At 31.3% G+C, this 20,319-nt stretch overlaps 4 protein-coding genes and 1 pseudogene across 4 annotated transcripts; all 5 read left to right on the forward strand.

Annotated features, from left to right (window-relative positions):
• Window positions 1–56: 56 nt before the first annotated feature.
• LOC138932675 (uncharacterized) lies at window positions 57–6,208 on the forward strand. The gene is made up of 12 exons (XM_070294739.1): window positions 57–481; window positions 861–1,206; window positions 1,770–1,982; window positions 2,223–2,336; window positions 2,505–2,660; window positions 2,834–2,883; window positions 3,811–4,095; window positions 4,430–4,775; window positions 4,922–5,155; window positions 5,359–5,472; window positions 5,579–5,734; window positions 5,979–6,208. Exons 1-12 carry the CDS (start codon window positions 225–227, stop codon window positions 6,027–6,029), a joined length of 2,322 nt encoding a protein of 773 aa, XP_070150840.1. The 5' UTR covers window positions 57–224; the 3' UTR covers window positions 6,030–6,208.
• A 410-nt stretch (window positions 6,209–6,618) lies between these two features.
• On the forward strand, window positions 6,619–10,642 carry LOC138932731 (odorant receptor 10-like). Its single transcript, XM_070294852.1, has 7 exons — window positions 6,619–7,390; window positions 7,893–8,241; window positions 8,506–8,742; window positions 8,991–9,104; window positions 9,253–9,408; window positions 9,566–9,655; window positions 10,173–10,642. The coding sequence occupies exons 1-6, from the start codon at window positions 7,134–7,136 to the stop codon at window positions 9,614–9,616; spliced, it is 1,164 nt and encodes a 387-aa protein (XP_070150953.1). The 5' UTR covers window positions 6,619–7,133; the 3' UTR covers window positions 9,617–9,655; window positions 10,173–10,642.
• Window positions 10,409–13,521, forward strand: LOC138932676 (odorant receptor 13a-like; annotated as a pseudogene).
• A 208-nt stretch (window positions 13,522–13,729) lies between these two features.
• Window positions 13,730–16,548, forward strand: LOC138932436 (odorant receptor 13a-like). Its single transcript, XM_070294297.1, has 6 exons — window positions 13,730–14,063; window positions 14,394–14,739; window positions 15,422–15,646; window positions 15,836–15,949; window positions 16,082–16,237; window positions 16,474–16,548. The coding sequence occupies exons 1-6, from the start codon at window positions 13,807–13,809 to the stop codon at window positions 16,522–16,524; spliced, it is 1,149 nt and encodes a 382-aa protein (XP_070150398.1). The 5' UTR covers window positions 13,730–13,806; the 3' UTR covers window positions 16,525–16,548.
• An 844-nt stretch (window positions 16,549–17,392) lies between these two features.
• On the forward strand, window positions 17,393–19,962 carry LOC138932600 (odorant receptor 13a-like). The gene is made up of 6 exons (XM_070294585.1): window positions 17,393–17,802; window positions 18,133–18,478; window positions 18,719–18,943; window positions 19,148–19,261; window positions 19,386–19,541; window positions 19,824–19,962. Exons 1-6 carry the CDS (start codon window positions 17,546–17,548, stop codon window positions 19,872–19,874), a joined length of 1,149 nt encoding a protein of 382 aa, XP_070150686.1. The 5' UTR covers window positions 17,393–17,545; the 3' UTR covers window positions 19,875–19,962.
• The last annotated feature ends 357 nt before the right edge of the window (window positions 19,963–20,319 follow it).

Raw genomic sequence — 20,319 nt, forward strand, 5'->3', positions numbered from 1 at the left:
TTATTACTATTGGTCAATCGCTCTAAAGGAAAGCTCATTCGATGATCTCTTGAGAACTTCCCACAGTTCATACGCAATCGTTCTAGAATATACATCCAGTTGGGAAATATATCGAGAGTATTGTAGCTTTTTTACCCTTCCTGAAAAGGCATTTATCTTACTGCGTGTAAACATCGATGTTTTTCCCCATGTAAGGCACACTGTGCAAACGAAGAAAAAGAATTATGACGCGTAAAAATACAATTAATCGCACGATAGAACTTTTGCTCACCGCATTCGGTGTCTGGCCAGGTATATCATACGTTCTATTGTACAGAATATTTTGGATGATTACGCTAGCGATCAATCAATTCTTCCATTACCGGTATTTTGTAACACATTTTAATATCGACAATCTTTTCAATTTGATGGATTGTTTGAGTAGCTTCTTGGCACATGTGAAGTTGACTTTTAAGCTCATTATCTTCTCGTTAAAACAAAGGTAAGTTACAATTTAGAATCTATAAGTAAACAGAGATATAATTAATACATACATATATAATTATAATCAAAGTATATATATTTTTAAATCAGATATTCATAGACGATTCCTAAGATAAAAAATGGCATCTTTAGTTTGCTTAAATAATTATGTAAAATAATCATTTAAGGCGGAAATTACACTAAAACACCGATATCTTTTTTTCTACAATTATATCTTCGCATGCACATCCAATTATTTTTCGTATACGTTTTTGATTCTCACAAAAAGAAGAAACATAATCCCTACAATATGTTTCGAAAATTAAAATTATAAAAAAATAATACTATTATAAAAAATATGCCTATACAGCTATTTCGAAATATTCAATCATTCGCAGAGAATTCATCGAAATTTTGACGACGATGACAAAAGACTGGAGCTATTGCGGTAATAGCGATGTTGTATTGCATGAAACAGCACGCAAAGCAAAATTATCGAGCCGTATTTGTAATGGGCTAATTATTCTTCATACAATTGCCGCGCTCGCATACGTCATTGGTATCCTCTTAGCCGATGCCGACGTAACCGATCGAACGACCGAACTACCCCTCATGATGAAAATGGAATATCCCTTCGTTATAGACACGCTACGCAAATACAGACTGGTGTTAGCTGCGCAATTCGTGTATGTGATGGCGTGCAGTTTGGGGGCTGGTTTATTCAACGCCGTATTTCTAACTCTGGTAACCTGCATCTAAGCAAGTATCATACATAAAATGTAATTATAAAATAAATATGTCATGCTCTTTACATTGTAAAATGATTCTTGTTAGATATTATATATATTAAATATATTTGTTTATTAAATATTAAATAATAAATTTGAAAAATTATGTATTAATGTGTCTACTCTTAAATTGAATCAATGAAATATCAATAATTTAAACAGTGACAAGATTTTACCGAAAATCAGTGAACACTTTATTTCACTGATTTAAATAAAAATATTCACATTTTGCTCTGTTTTACTGATTGTGGCAATAAGATTTCATTGAAAAATCAACCACTATCACTAATTGATTCTTTTCAATAAGATTTCACTGTTATCAATGCTATACTCATGATTGAAGCCACTGTTTGTCAGTGACAAAACATTGCTATCATTTAGAATATTCCACAAGATTTCGTTCGCTTTCGTGCATTTTATCAGATTTACTTCTCATTACGAAATTTTTATATATTTCTTTCTTTATTTTAAATAAACAATTATAATGATTATTATAAATGACAGAATCTTGATTTTTAGACTCTACATATAGGTGGACAAATAAACATCTTGCTTTGCTGGTTGACGGAAGTTGAATCGATAGAGATCGCAAGAATGACGAAAATCATTCGAAAACATCAAAAAATTATCAGGTTCTCGGAAAAGATTGAGAATCTTTATTCGTACATTGCTTTATTACAATTCACATCGAATACTGTGATGATTTGCTCATTGGCATTTCTTATTGTAACTGTGAGTAAAATTGTCAAAATTCTAAAAATATAAATATATACAATATATATATATATATATATATATATATATATACATTTTATTTATTTAAAAATCAATTAATTAATTAAATATTTTCATTTATTACTTATATATATATATTTTTTTTTTAAATTTATTATATATCACATATAATGCATAGAAACAACTATTTATAATTTAAAAAATACGTTATATATTAATTTTGTCTCGATATTGTAGGCAATCGGCAGTCCTGACGCCACCGAGCAGATAATAAGATCTCTTTTATTTTACGCTGTAACGAATCTCGAAGCGTTTATATTCTGTTTTGCTGGAGAATACCTAAGCAACAAGGTTAGCGACTAAAAAGATAATTGTTACGATAATAACTGTATAAGATGTGATATTGCGCGTTTGCGATATCGAAAATAATATTATAGAGAAGAACGCACACTCTATATATAAAGCAATATCTATTTGTTATTTATTTTTTTTTTTTTTAATATTTTTTCGTTATTTTAGAGCACTGCGATCGGAAACGCAGCGTATAATTCTGATTGGTACGATATGAAAACCGCGGATAGTCGTATTTTATTGTTTATAATTTTAAGATCGCAGAGAAAATTGAGGTTCACGGCTGGCAAAATGATGGATCTCTCCTTGGAATGTTTTACTAATGTAAGAAATATAAAGAACAAATATTTTTTCTTATATAGATGAAGCTTCTTCTTTGCATAAAATTATATACCTCCATATTTCTATTCTTTTATCATAAAGATTTTTATATATAATTATTAAAATAATATATTTTACATTCCTCTCTTTAATATAAAACAACAACTTTGTTATAGATCATGAAAGCCTCGGGATCTTACTTGTCGGTTCTGCTGGCGATGAAATGAGTGCCTTATAGTCATTTCCTGTACGATAGTCGTGAATTAACTTAGCTAATTGACGTGTAGACATGACTTTACCACTAATTAGGAAAACATATCGAGAAAAACATAGTATATATATTTTCAAGTATATACTTTTAGATAAATAAATAGAATAATATATGCTAAGATAATAATATACGCAATATTTTTCCGCAAAAAATACCATAAATATTTTTCTTTTAAATTGTAGAAAAAAAAACTTTTTTTTTTTTTTTTTTTTTTACGAATGCTGATTGAAAATAATATTTTTGAGGCTTCTGTTAAAGGCACACAATTTCTCCATGTTTAAAAAAAATATTTTCTGCATATATAAACATTGACATCATGTTATTTCATGTTCATTTTCACTTATTAATTTCTCATAAATATTGCCGATAAATTTCAAAATATTGTATACAAGAAAACTTCCGTAACACACACCACACATTTAGATCACGTCTGATTGCTTCTGGCTCTTAAATTTTACTGATGTACGAGTGGACTAGCGGACGTATATGATCGCATTTACCTTTGCACAAATCATATCATTGCATATTTAAAACAAGCGATTGCACGATTGCGTTAGCAATTCCCAAGGGAGGAAGAAAAGACTCTATACGCTCCCTCTTTTTCTTGCATCGAAGAGGCCGCGTTTCGTGAGCTCTACACGCAATACGAAAAATATTTAATGAGTTACCGCTATTAAATATTTAATGAATTATTACTATTGGTCAATCGCTCTAAGGGAGAGCTTATTTGATGATCTCTTGAGAATCTCTCACAGTTCATACGCAGTCGTTCTAGAATATACATCGAGTTGAGAAATATATCGAGAGTATTGGTTTTTTAAACTTTCTGAAAGCGCGTTTATATTACTGCGTGTAAATATCGATGTTTTTCCCCATGTAAAGCACACTGTGCAAACGAAGGAAAAGAATTATGACGCGTAAAAATACAATTAATGGCACATTAAAATTAATGCTTACTTTATGCGGTATATGGCCGAGCACGTCGTGCGTTATAATCTGTAGAGCATATTGGATCATTGCATTAGCGATAGATAATATCTGCCATTATCGGTATCTTCTGCTGCATTTGCATTCGAACGATCTTTTCGACTTGATGGATTGTTTCAGTAGCTTCCTGACGCAAGTGAAGTTTATGACTAAGTTGATTATATTTTGGCTGAATGAACAGTGAGTCATATAGCGTGAGTCATATATAAAGTAACGTTATAAAATATAATAATCTGAATACATGTTATTATCCCCGGGATGATTGATTCCATTATTTTGTTCATGAAATATATATCTAACAATTAACTCTATTAACAATTTTATTTCAAACACGGAAAGATAAGAAAAATCGAAATTTATTTAAGGAAAATAAAGCAGACGTTAACGCGTATCGTTAACTTGCTTTACAATTCGTTGAGACTAATTCTTCAGACACGTTAGCTTCTATGATGCAAGAGATATTACGATTTCCTTCACAACCAGCAATAATCGATGATTCCGTTATCGTTTATAGAAAATTCGCCGAGATCTTGACGATAATGGCGGAAGACTGGAACGATTGCTGCAATAATAATATTAATATGCGCGAAACAACGTGCAAGGCTAAATTAGCAGGTCGTATCACTAACGCGATGTTCACACTTCACACGTTAACGATCGTTGGGTATAGTATCGGCATTTTCTTGGCCGACGTCGACGTCACCGATCATCAGTCCGAACTACCTCTCCTCTTAAAAGTGACGCTTCCTGTCGACATAAAGACAAAGCGCAGATACAAAATGCTGTTATCTGTACAATTTATCCATCTCATCCTGTCCGGCTGTGGAACTGGTTTACTAAATGCTCTACTTTTAACTTTGGTAAGTTATAATGCACGCATGAGCATGTATTATGAACACTACACGATTATAAGAAAATACCTTGTATTATTTGTTCTCATTGTCTACATAGATGTCATTTCTGAAATTTTAGTCGATTTAATAGATAATGGAATTATTATTTTCAGATTTTACACACAGGCGGCCAAATAGACATCCTGCGTTGCTGGTTGAATGAGCTTGTAACCAAAGAAAACGAAGAAGGAGGCGAAACTTTCGTCACGACGAATAAAATCATTCGAAAGCATCAAAGAATCATCAACTTTGCGGAATGCATCGAGAATATGTACACGTATATCGCGTTGTTGCAATTCGCATTAAACACTGTGCTGATTTGCTCGTTGGGGTTCCTTATTGTAACCGTGAGTAAAGAAAAGGAAATGTTTCGCATTGTTTAGGGGGAAATGGATACTTATATAATTTTATAAGATCGCTATGGCTTACATTTTTATTATCTAAAAATAATTTCTTTGGATTTTCAAGTATAAGGCGATAGAGAAACTTATGATTTTGCAAACAATAATGACTGCTTAATAATTGCTCGCATGCTGCTTTGATATCGCAGGCAATTGGCAGTCCCGATGCGACGAAGCAGATAGTGAGAACCCTCTTATTTTACACTGTGACAAATCTCGAAGCGTTTATATTTTGCTTTGCAGGAGAATATTTGAAAAACAAGGTTAGATACGCGGGACAATGCAACGATGATCGATAATGCATTATTGCGATTTTGTCAAATTAAAAGAAACATTTTGATTGTTCCTTAATCGTTTTTACCTTTATAGAGCAAAGCTATTGGAAATGCAGCGTACTATTCTGCATGGTATAAAATGAAACCTAAAAATAGTCGTAATTTAATATTCGTCATATTAAGAGCGCAAAAGCAATTGACGCTTACAGTTGGAAAAATAATGGATCTTTCTTTAGAATCGTTTACAGACGTAAGATTTACATATAGAAAAATAATTATGAACAATAATACATAACAAGATATACTTGTACTAAGATATTTTCTACACGAGATTTACTTATTATCTATACAATTTTTTCATATCCATCTGTTACGTAAATATTATGTAAATTTTTTATAGCAATATTTTTATATAAAATATCCTTTTTCTGTAATTAAGATCATTATTTAAAAAATATTAATCTCTAATACAAAGGGGGCATATTTTATTATAGATCATGAAAGCTTCGGGATCATATTTGTCAGTGTTGTTGGCCATGCAATGAACATCGTGCGTTTATAGATTTTTAAACAATAATCGAAGCATGTATCGTGTAATATGTCTAGTGAGTTAGCGATAGAAACATGCATAACGACGCAATATATTTTTCATGTTTGGATATGTTCTAAAAAGACGATAGCCATTTTTAGAAAAATATAAAATGATAAGATCTTACTTCTTGTTTACATCACGGTACATTTTAATTAAATCCAATATTTCCCACGGGAATCATATTTGTACGAGACAAACAAATTTGTCTTGCGGCGTATAATTCTGCATGATACAATTTAAAATCTAAAGACAGTTATACCCTTTAATTATCCGATTTACTTATAAATTGTCCATATTAGATGCAAGAATTTGTAACATCGACCAAATATTAAAATTACGTGTCATATCGTATCTTTTCTTTCAATTAGCATTAATTTACACGGATTACAGCAAGTTGTTTCACGCACTTTCACATTCAAATTCATGCACTTGTAATTTTCTTTTCATATTTCTCTCTAAAATACAAATATTTCGTTATAACGCACATGTTTACTTTTAATTATTACAGGCAAAACAATGTAATACCACACTTAGTTGTGTATTCGTTCTTTCTAACTCTTTATTATTATCTATATTTTGATATTTCACTGAAGAGCCGTAAACACGACTGAGCATCGGACATACATCGTTTCCACCACTGCACGAATCATTGCATATTTAAAGTAGACAATTTGCGATTGTATTTCTAGCGGTCGAGAAAAGGAAAAATGATTATATCTCCTTGTCATGCATCAAACCGCAATGCGAACAAACACACTATATTTGCGATATGTGCACGCAGTAGGATAAAAATAATTAATGAGAAACATCAATTATGTTATGTATATGTGTGTGCGTATGTGATCAATTGCTAATAGCTAAACCTGCTCGAAGACCTCTTAGGGCGCAGAGTTTTCAATCCTCTTCGCGGAGATATTCTATGACATACTTAAAACTGTCATCAAAAACGCGTTTGAGCAGAATATATTTCTTTTGTCTTTCCGAGAATTTTTATTCCGTTAAATATACACATCAACGGACTCGCTTGTACGTAGAGAGCAGGCAGAAATAACAAAAAATGGCTCGGAAGAGTACGTTTAATCGCACATTGAAGTTTATGCTTATTTTGTGTGGCGTTTGGCCAGGCGTACCGTACATAGTGCTTTGCAGAATATGTTGGATCATTACAGTGACATTTATTCTATTCTGTCACTATCGCTACTTTCTCATACATGTGTATTCTGCCGAACTTTTGGACTTGATGGACTGCATGTCTAGTTTCCTTGCATATTCCAAAGTGATTATTAAGTTTTTTGTGTTTTGGTTCTATCAGCAGTAAGTAACGTGATACAATAAAAAAATATTCCGCAAAAAAAAATAAATATCGATTAATGCGCGTTTATATTGACGGCACTAATACAGAGAAATTTTCTACCTGCAAAGTTATAATTTTCTTAGAAAATCTAGTTATAGACTTATCTTTTTTCTCTCAAAATACAAGACTATAAAACTTCAAAAAATTATACTCCTTTAAACTCCTTGCTTATGAAAAAAGATACTCTTTTTATATATGTACTTTTATGCGATTCGATAGACTTTAGATAAAACTTTCCTATAAAATAATTTCGAAAAAATGCGGTTATACAATATTCTTGATCATGTTGATATATTTTTGCGTTTCCACCAATGAAATTAATTATTTTTGATGGATAAAAATTGTCAAAAAAACTGATTTATAATATCAAAAAATGACGAATCTTTAAAGAGACGAATTTCCAAAATGCGAAAATTATAATTGCCTTGGCAATGCATGATCGACAAGTGCAATCACCCACAGAAAATTCGTCGAAATCTTGGCGATGATAAGAGAAGATTGGAATGATTGCGTTAACGGTGACGTCATCAGTATGTGCGAGACAGTACGTAAAGCGAAAATATCGGATCGTATCACAAACGCGATCGTCACGCTTCATACGACGACAATTGTGATGTATTGCATCGGCATCATTCTGGCCGATGCCGATGTCACCGATCGCACGACAGAACTACCCTTCCTCAACAAGTTAGAAATACCCTTCAATATAAACACACAGCGCGTGTACAGATTCGTATTAATCATAGAATTCGTGCTTATGCTTTTTTACGGTTGGGCAGCTGGTATAACGAACTCTTTATTATTAACTTTAGTAAGTTGAATAATAACAGAAACAAACTATTTAACTATAAAGCTATATTATATATTATATAAATTTATGATAATGTGTTGATTTTGATGGATAAAACAATTTCATTGGATGTATTCTAAAACCATGATAGATGCAGGAAATGGAAAATCTGATTTGTGAAACTTGCTATTTAGTTTGATGGTATTATTTTGCACGCTTTTTTTATTTTGCCGCATATCAACCGCTTATGAATCTTGAGCAATTCCAATGGGATTTCATTTTCAGATCTTACATACGGCTGGTCAAATCGACATCATATGTTCCTGGCTAATGCAACTTACACCTCGCAAAGAGGAGAACAAACATGTATCATATCATATTATTGCGAGTAAAATTATTCAAAAACATCAAAAAATCATCAATTTTTCCGAGAATATTGAAAGTCTTTATACATACATCGCGTTGTTGCAATTTGTCTCAAATACGATAATGATATGCTCAATAGCCTTCGTTATCGTAACAGTGAGTAATATTGTTGAATATAAAATTAATATAATTCTTCAAGTAATTATATGAATAATATATGATATTATAAAATATGTGTATGAATTTGTTATTTTCATTGCACTTAATTCATCAAAATTTTATATTTTTATGAATATATTCCGTTCTCTCTCTCTCATATACTTTTTATTACATTTAATATGTACAAGGTGTCAAAAAATTGTATACGATTTGTATTTAATTATTTCTCCGCATGATATTCGCAGGCTATCGGTAGTCCCAATGCATCAGAACAGATATTAAAATCCCTCTTATTTTATATCATAACGAATCTCGAAGCGTTTATATTCTGCTTCGCTGGAGAGTATCTGAGCAGCAAGGTTAGCCACAAGATTGTGTATTTTGTCTTATTAAAAAAGATATTATTAAAAAATTATTATAAAAGTTAAAAATATTAATAAGTAATATTAGTAAAATATTATTAAAATATTATTTCTAACAATTTCTTCATTAATATTATCTCCGTAGAGCAAGGAAATTGGCATTGCGGCGTACAACTCAGCATGGTACGATTTGAAATCTAAAGACAGTCGTGTTTTATTATTTATCATATTAAGATCACAGAAGCAATTGACGCTTACGGTGGGAAAGATGATGGATCTCTCTTTAGAATCCTTCACAAGCGTAAGAGTTTTTTTTATTGCATACATCTTTCATCCTAAAACTTAAAGCATATATTTTTAGCATATATTTAAAGCGTATATTTTAAAGCATATATTTTTATAATAGCATAATTATAGATGCATTGAGATTTCTAATACAAAAGGCAAAATTGTTTCAGATTATGAATGCTTCGGGATCATACCTGTCGGTATTGTTGACTATGCAATAGACGTTAGATTGTTGATTTTTAAGTAATAGTTAAAGCATCGTGAGTTATTCGTATTATTAATTAAAATAAAGACACATCGTCGTAATGCAAAATATTTTTCCAAATACAGATGTAAAGTTTATTTTTTTTTTTATCGGCGATACACTGTTAACGTCGTAAATAATTTTCGAAATATTCAAAGCATATATGATTACATTTACAATTAATTTCCGTAATTGAAGGGATATTGTTTGTTTTTGATTATCTAATTAATCTGTGAATCGTTTATTTTATTTGCGAGAAACCGTTCAAATCAAATTATATTAAAATTACGTAATAATATATTTTATCCTTCCTTGCAATTATTGTTGATTTATATGGATATATAGAAAATTATTCTACACATACTTTCATACACAAATTCTTATATTTATATATTTCTCGTTGTTAAAATATCACTTTAACGCTATAATATCGCTATAACCATTATTGTAATATACACAAATCCGCTTTTAACTGTTACAAGCGGAGCAAGATTTCGTAATGTCGCAATCAGCTGTTTATGTGTATCTTCCAGCTGTTCATTCCCTATACTATACTACTTTTCTGTCGCGGACACGCCTAAGCGTCAGATGGACATCACCCCACGAATTATCGCATATTTAAGTAAATAATTCACCGTTGTATTTCAAGAAAAAGGAAAACAATTTACCGATCTTTCCTTTTTACGTAAACTTGCGAAAAACCACGATGTATGTGCGATATACACGCAATATGAAAATAATTAATGAAAAACTCCCATTAGTCAGAGTTATGCTAGACTATACGATCTGCTTTAATAATGTTTCAGGATCTTCCAGTTTTACGCAGATGTTCTATAATATATGTGAAAATATAGTTGATCGGAGTATATTTCTTTTTATCTTTCCGAGAGAATTTCTTTTTTTTTTTTTTATCTATTGCATATTCTGATAGATTTTAAAACGGCTAAAACGAACATTATGGTTTGACAGAGTACGTTTAACGGTGAAATTTATGCTCACTATGTGGCATCATGCGTTCTGTTCTATAGAATGTTTTGGATGATTACAATGACTATTGCTCTATTATGAAACTACTCTTATTTACTGACGCATATATATTCCGCCGAACTAATAGATTTGATCGATTGTCTATATGTATACCATCCTAGCGCATTCCAAAGTGATTATTAAATGTATTGTATTTTAGTTAAAGCAACGGTAAGTAATATGATGTAATGTATTGTACAATATTAAAAACTCTCCACGAATATACTGCATTTATTATATTCCGCTAATGGTATCCCAATGAAAAATATTGACGAAAAGCAATTTTTCAAGAGATTTATTTATACGATATGATTTGCTTTCTGAAAATAAAGCGCGCTGCAAAATTCGGAAATTATTATTAAATTAATACATAAAATGCAATCGTTTTTATGTTTATGACTTCAACTTCGAATGGAATATTTAGAAGAAATAGAAAGCAGTTTAAGTTAGAAATGTTGTAAATGCTGTTATAATATTTTTCATGAGTATCGTTATTACGAATAATAAATTATCAGCATTTTTGATGAGTGAAAAAAAAAACATCGAAAACTAATCTAAAACACATTGAAAAATGATAATTTCTAACTTCGAAAAATCTAGATTAGTTTATGATCGACGAACATCAATCATTTGCAAAACATTCATCGAAATCCTGACGATAATGATGAAAGATTGGAGTGATTGCGCTGATAACGATATCAACATGCGCGAGACATCGAAGAAAGCGAAAATATTAGATCGTCTCGTAAACGCGATCATCATTCTTCACACGGTGACGATTATTGTATCGGCGTCTTTTTCGCCGACGTCGATGTCATCGACCAGACGACGGAGTTACCTTTCACGAGCAAATTAAAACTCTCCTTCGCATAAACATGCAATGTGCAGATTAATATTGACCGTGCAATTCTTGCATTTGGTCATGCATTTGCGCCTGAGCGGCTGGTATAACAAACGTTCTGTTATTGACTTTGGTAAGTTACGATAATACGCGAACCGAGGTTGCGATGATTCGAATGATAATCGTGGGATTAGTCGACGTAGCGACTAATCGTTATATGCGTTCTGTAATCACAACGTGATAGATACAGAAATTGAAACCTCAGATATCTACGTTATCATATTTACTATTTCGGAGCATTTTGATATTATTTTTTTCAGTTTTTTCTGCATGGTTTTTTTCTATAATAAGCATTCACTATTGAATATGTGGCCGATTCCACGAGAAGGCAACGCAATCCTCATTTTCAGATACTGCATGCAGCTGGCCAAATCGATATCTTGCGTTACTGGTTAACGCGATTGGCGTCCCACGAAAACAAATCAATCGCCATCACAATGAAAAAAATTATTCGAAAGCATCAATAAATCGTCAATTTTTCGGAAAACGTCGAATGTCTTTATATATATATATCGCGTTGTTGCAATATTTATGTCAAACACAATAATGATTCGTTCGCTTGGCTTTCTTATTATAGCAGTGAGTAATATTATTGAATATAGAATTATTGTAATTGTGTTCGATTAATTGCGAGGCTTATAATTAAATGTAAATTTTTAATATTGTATTCCCGAGAATTTCATTACCTTTCATTATATATCGTGCAATACGCTGTATAATTTGTATTCAATAACTTCCTGCATGCCATTTTTGTACAATATTGCAGGCAATCGACAGTTCTAATGTGATGGAGAAAATAATGAAATCCCTCTTATTTTACAGTTTTTACACTATAACAAACTTGAAAGTGTTTATATTCTGCTTTGCTGGAGAATACATGAGTAATAAAGTCAATTGGTAGATAATATTTATGACGATTATAAAATACTGATAATCTATAAAATAATTTTGCACACATTTTTGCCTTATTATATAAAATAGAATTATATCATAAAACACAAATTATATTATGTAAATTAAAATTTTTTAAATTATTACACATCTTATTGTAGAGAAATGAAATTGGTGCATATAATTCTACGTAACATAATTTTAAATCTAAAGACAATCGCGTTTTGCTATTTGTTATAATGGGATCGCAGAAGCAATTGACATTCACAGCTGGAAAGATGATAAATCTCTGTTTGGAATCCTTTACAAATGTTACATTTATGCGTAGACGATTTGTGCTGCGTGTGAGTAAACTGATTCGCAATATATCATCGTATGTACAATATTTAAATGTTTCCCCTCATAAAAAAAAAATATCTTCGCTTTGGATATATGTCTAACAGTAAAATAGAAGCCGATTAAACATTTCATAGCGGATGTACACATATTAATATTATTTTAATACAGATGCTTTTGCAAACACGTAAAGATGCAGAGAAATATAATATTATTAAGTTAATAATATTTATATATATTATATATATTAACTAATCACTAATTTTATGCTTTGATCTCGCGTTACATGAAATCTTTCACGTTACATGATCTGCGAAACGCAATGTATCATAAGAAACACAATGTACCATAAGAAACACAAAATCAATAATATGTATTATAATGTAATACATATAATAATAATATTAACGCATCCGTAATATAATATAATATAATAATATAATAATTATATTAACGCATCCATACTACCGCTGTTATTCTTTACATTTATCGTTTATTTATTGAGGAGCGATTTCTACAGACGGATCAAGTCGCGACAAAAAAATATCAGAAACATTTTCTTGTGCAAGAAAGAATATACATTTCCCACCGCACGAATCATTACATATTTAACATATGCGCTTCACGAGTCTATTAAAAAATTATTATAAGTATCCGGAGTGAACAAAAAATGTCTTATATATTTCTTTTTCTCTCAAATTTGTAAGGGAACACGACAGTTGTATTAAAGATCCGCATGCACAATAAAAATATTTAATGAGCAGCTCCTATTGATCGTTCGTTCAGGGATTCGTTTGCCGACCTCTCACAATCTTCCAATCTTTACGCGGATATTTCGTGATACTACGTCGGGCTGTCATTCGACAAATACATTTAGGCAAAATTATATTTCTCCTTTTTCTTTGCACGTATTTTTTCTAGTATACCCACATATATCTTGGTATACTCGTCAGTACACAAACGATATACGTATTCTTGATATATGCGGAGAAAGAGAAGAGAGATACAAAGTTATGATGTGTAAAACTACAATTAATCGTACGACAAAATTTGCGCTCATTTTGTTCGGTATCTGGCCAGATATATCATGTATTACTTTGTGCAGAATATTTTGGACCATCACAATAGTAATCGTTCTACTTTGCCATTATCTATATTTCTTGACACATTATCATTCCGTCGACGTGTTCGACTTGATGGACTGTTTTAGTAGTTTCATAGGATTCTTGAAATTAATGATCAAGGTTATTTTCTTTTGGCTGAATCAGCGGTAAGTAGCGCGGTATACAGTTAATAAAGTAAATAATATGCGAGAATATATTATAATAAGTATATTATTCTATGTTTAACAGTAAGATCATTATTTTATTATATTGTATATATATTAATTTGCGTTTCATTAAAATGTAAATTATCTAATTGAATTATATATGCGTAAATTCATTAAATTTAAAAGTTACGCATTTTATTTGTAATATTTTTCATACGCTCCCTTCCTTTCTCGAATTTATTGTTGTGGTCAATTTCAAGACGAAATTAATAAACTAAGATTTAAACATACGATGGTCATTAAATTCGCAACGTATGCGATCATGCGTAGAATATTCAATAAAATTTTGACGATGATGGCGGAAGATTGGAACGATTGCGCCAAAAGTAATATAGAGATGCAGGAAGTAGTAAGCAAAAAAAAGATATCAAATCGCATTGCCAGTGCAATCATGACTCTTCACACAGTTGTCCCGCTCTTATACGGCATCGGTATCATTCTGGCCAACGTCGACGTCACCGATCGTACGATCGAACTACCCCACATTTGCAAAGCGGAAGTTCCTTTCATCATAAACACGCAATACACGTATAGAGTCGTGTTAATTGTGGAATTGATACATCTTATCATGTGTAGCTGGGGCTTGGGTAATCTAAACGCTTTACTGATAATTTTGGTGAGTTGCACACAAAAATGTATGCAATTAATAAACACAGATACATATCCACGTTATAATAATTTTAATAAAAATAGATTTACAAAATCAATAGATAACTTAATTAGTACATATCTTTTTGTCAAATAGGTCGGTTCCGTGCGTTTTGTCAAAGGAGGAGAGCCAATAAGGCTTGATTTTTTGATCAGAGCGTCGCACTTTTTTGATTGGATATTTGTATAATTGAGGTCGAGAGCTTTCCAAAACACGTGAAAAGCTTTTTACGTTGGGGAAAGTCAAAGTTATACCTCCTCAAAGTTTAAGAAACATAGGCATATAGGAAGAATGAAAATTATCAAGACTATATGATTTATGATTTTTTGTGTTAAATTAAGGTAGTCCACTTAGCACAAAAAATCATAAATTAGATAGTCTCATTCTTAATTCTCATTTTTCCTATATGCCTCTGTTTCTTAAACTTTAAAGAGGTATAACTTTGACTTTCCCCAACGTAAAAGCTTTTTATATGTTTTGAAAAGTTCTCGATCTCAACTATACAAATATGCAATCAAAAAAGTGCGACTCTGGCCCCAAAATCAAGCCTTATTGGCCCTCCTTCTTTATTCTTAATAATTGTTACGTTTCTTCTCGTTACTTGAATACAAATCTTTGTTTTACGAACGATAATCATCTTTCTTTTTAGATCTTCCACGTAGGTGGTCAAATAAATATCCTGCATTACTGGTTAACGGAGCTGATATCCAAAGAGAATATATCTATTGCCATTACGATGAAGAAAATTATTCGGAAACATCAGAAGATCATTTATTTCGCGAAAAATATTGAGAGCTTGTATACGTATATTGCGTTCATGCAATTTATATCGAACACGATAATGATTTGCCTAATAGGATTTTTAATCATAACAGTGAGTAAAATAAATGATATATATTAAATATTATAAGTAGAAATAATTCTATTTATTCTGCGAAATTAATTGTCACTAATCGCGCTATCATGTTTTTACTTTATTGATTCTCCTACATTTCACTGCGCCAATAGAAACAATTGCTTATACGTTGAATCATTTGTCATATAACGTGTTTCGACCATGCAGGCACTCGGCAATTCTGAAGCGACAGAAAAGATAGTGAGAGCCGTTTCGTATTATACCGTGACGAATATCGAAGCGTTCATATTCTGCTATGCTGGGGAATATCTGATTAATAAGGTTAGCGATAATTATAACGTTTTTGATTCTGGTCGAATGATTCTATAATTGTCATGCAAACATTACCGTAAAATTCAAGAGAACCGTAATATATATGTGAGACCTCTATATTATATTTTTATCTTCATTCAGAGCAAGGCAATAGGATTAGCTGCGTATAATATCGCCTGGTACAAATTGGAACCTGAATACAGTCGTATTCTTTTATTCATGATAGTGAGAGCGCAAAAACAATTGACACTGACAGTTGGGAAGATGACGGATCTCTCGTTACAATGCTTTGCAAATGTAAGATTTCTACATATTATACAAAATAAAATTTGTGATCCCAACGTCTATATAATATTTATTGTAATATATATATATTTTCTAAATTTATATATTTACTTATTTGTTTTCCCTCCTTCATTACATAGATTCCTTAAAATACATTTTTGCAGTAATATCTTAAATGTTCAAATATTATTGTCTCATATATATATAATGATAGTATATTAAACTCTTTGACGCATACGTTGTTATAGATTATGAATTCTGCAGGATCATACTTATCGGTATTATTGGCGATGCAATAAAAACATCATATCCATATCATAGCTTGTATAGTAACATGGTTGTATAATAAAACAAAATCAAATATAATATGTAAATTGTTAGGTAGAAAAATACGTATCACGAACTATACAGGCTATTTTTAGAAATACATTCGCTAAAATAAGAATAATTTAAATAGCATAGTATAAGCATTCTAAATTATTCTAAAGTTAAATACAATATACATCTAGTTAAAGTAGATAATAAGAAGTAAAATCGCGGAAGAAAATTAATATGTACTTGTCGAATAAATATCTCTTCAATATTGACACTTATTAAATCATTTCCTACACTATGTCACGTAATATATTTCAGTTTTATTTTATAATGAATATCTTCACTTTTATCAGTCTCGATATTTCTATTATTGATTCCTTGCCAAATATTGCAATAACATACGAACGAATATTACATAGTTCGGATATTATATAGAAAAACATACATGTGTATACATGTATACATGTTTTGTGACAATTTAATTTTATGTTCTTTGTTCGATGTCTTTTCATTCACTAGATTTCAAAACTTTTCTAAAGATCTCCGAGGTGTGATTCACCATCGGACATACATCGCCCTGTCGATGTCCCGCATAAATCATTGCATATTTAAAGCAAGAGCAATTCGCGATCACGATATCGATGCTCGAAAAGAGGGAGGAAAGTAATATTTTTTTTTTTTATGGAAATAAGGAAAAACAACAGATGCATATGTGGTTCGCACGCGATGCGAAAAAAATATTTAATGAGCAGCTCCTACTGATCGTTCGTTCAGGGATGCATTCGTTTGCTGACCTCTCACAATCTTCCAGTCTTTACGCGGATATTTCGTGATACTACGTTGGGCTGTCATTCGACAAATACATTTAGGCAAAATTATATTTCTCCTTTTTCTTTGCACGTATTTTTTCTAGTATACCCACATATATCTTGGTATACTCGTCAGTACACAAACGATATACGTATTCTTGATATATGCGGAGAAAGCGAAGAGAGATACAAAGTTATGATGTGTAAAACTACAATTAATCGTACGACAAAATTTGCGCTCATTTTGTTCGGTATCTGGCCAGATATATCATGTATTACTTTGTGCAGAATATTTTGGACCATCACAATAGTAATCGTTCTACTTTGCCATTATCTATATTTCTTGACACATTATCATTCCGTCGACGTGTTCGACTTGATGGACTGTTTTAGTAGTTTCATAGGATTCTTGAAATTAATGATCAAGATTATTTTCTTTTGGCTGAATCAGCGGTAAGTAGCGCGGTATACACGTAATAAAGTAAATAATATGCGACAATATATTATAATAAGTATATTATTCTATGTTTAACGGTAAGATCATTATTTTATTATATTGTATATATATTAATTTGCGTTTCATTAAAATGTAAACTATCTACTTGAATTATATATGCGTAAACTCATTAAATTTAAAAGTTACGCATTTTATTTGTAATATTTTTCATACGCTCCCTTTCTTTCTCGCATTTATTGTTGTGCTCAATTTCACGACAAAATTAATAAACTAAGATTTAAACGTCCGATGGTCATTAAATTCGCAACGTGTGCGATTATGCGTAGAAAATTCAATGAAACTTTAACGATGATGGCGGAAGATTGGAACGATTGCGCCAAAAGTAATATGGAGATGCAGGAAGTAGTAAACAAAGAAAAGATATCGAATCGCATTGCCAATGCAATCATGGCTCTTCACACAATTGTCGTGCTCTTATATGGCATCGGCATCATTCTAGCCAAAGTCGACGTCACCGATCGTACGATCGAACTACCCCACATTTACAAAGCGGAAGTTCCTTTCATCATAAACACGGAATACACGTATAGAATTGTATTAATTGTGGAATTGATACATCTTATTATGTGTAGCTGGGGCTTGGGTAATCTAAACGCTTTACTGATAATTCTGGTGAGTTGCACACAAAAACATGTACAATTAATAAACACAGACACATATCCACGTTATAATAAGTCTAATAAAAATAAATTTAAAAAATCAGTAGGTAAATTAATTGATACATATTTTTTTGCCAAATAGGTCGGTTCTGTGTATTTTACCAAATTTGTCCTTAATAATTGTTACGTTTTTTCAATTTGCTACTTGAATACGAATCTTCGTTTTACGAACGATAATCCTCTTCCTTTTTAGATTTTCCACGTAGGTGGCCAAATAAATATCCTGCATTGCTGGTTAACGGAGCTGATATCCAATAAACGTGAATCTATTGCCATTACAATAAAGAAAATTATTCGGAAACATCAGAAAATCATTTATTTCGCGAAAAATATTGAGAGCTTGTATACGTATATTGCGTTCATGCAATTTATATCGAACACGATAATGATTTGCCTAATAGGATTTTTAATCATAACAGTAAGTAAAATAAAACATATATATTAAATATTATAAGTAGAAATAATTATATTTACTCTGCAAAATTAATTGTCACCTGATTAATCGCGCATCGTGTTCGCACCATGTTTTCACCTTATTGATTCTCCTATATTTCATTGCGCCGATAGAAACAACTGCTTATTCATTGAATCATTTATCGTATAACGTGTTTCGATATTGCAGGCGCTCGGCAATCCTAATGCGACAGAAAAGATAGTGAGAGCCGTTTCGTATTATAGCGTGACGAATATCGAAGCGTTCATATTCTGCTATGCTGGGGAATATCTGATCAATAAGGTTAGCGATAATTATAACGATCTTGATTCCTGTTGAATGATTGTCATGCAAAGATTACGATAAAATTCAAGAGGACCGTAATATATATGTAAGATATCTATATTATATTTTTATCTTCATTCAGAGCAAGGCAATAGGATCAACCGCTTACAATATCGCCTGGTACAAATTGGAGCCTGAATACAGTCGTATTTTGTTGTTCATGATAGTGAGAGCGCAGAGACAATTGACACTTACAGTCGGGAAGATGACGGATCTCTCGTTACAATGCTTTGCAAGCGTAAGATTTCAACATATTATACAAAATAAAATTCATGATCCCAACATCTATATAACATTTATCGTAATATGTATATATATTTTTTAAATTTATATATTTACTTATTTGTTTTCCTTTCTTTATTACATAGGTTTTTTAAAATACATTTTTGCAGTAATATCTTAAATGTTCAAATGTTATTGTCTGATATATATATATATATATATATATATATATATATATATATATATATATATATATAATGTTAGTATGTTAAACTCTTTGACGCATACGTTGTTATAGATTATGAATTCTGCAGGATCATACTTATCAGTATTATTGGCGATGCAATAAATGTCATCTCGCCAATTTTCAACTAAGGCTCTTATGTATGCAATATATAAATCATTGGAAATAGTTAGAGATGCAAGCGCATATAGTGCGTAACACGGCATATCTGCTCCAAGAAAATAGTTGTATAAATCAAAAAAACTTTAATAGTAATAAAATAATTTATGAAATAATATATATATATATATGCTATAGTATATATCTACATTTTCTCTCTCTCTCTTCCTATATATGTATATCGGTAAAGATTACCACAATATAATGCATTCCCGATTTCCACGAATCATTCGGCAACTCTCCCTTCCTTCTCGATGTGACCTATGAAAAGACTTCTTCGTTTTTCTCCAGAGCATTGCGCATAATTTTCGATGGACTATAAGCCATCGTCGACCTCCGTCCTGCAAGATCGTACATTTTTAATGGAAATTATGCGCGGTACGGCGAAAGA

Source organism: Polyergus mexicanus, unplaced genomic scaffold, assembly GCF_030449975.1.
Source record: "Polyergus mexicanus isolate NDT 795.1 unplaced genomic scaffold, iyPolMexi1.0 SCAF_4, whole genome shotgun sequence".
NCBI classification, from domain to species: Eukaryota; Metazoa; Arthropoda; class Insecta; order Hymenoptera; family Formicidae; genus Polyergus; species Polyergus mexicanus.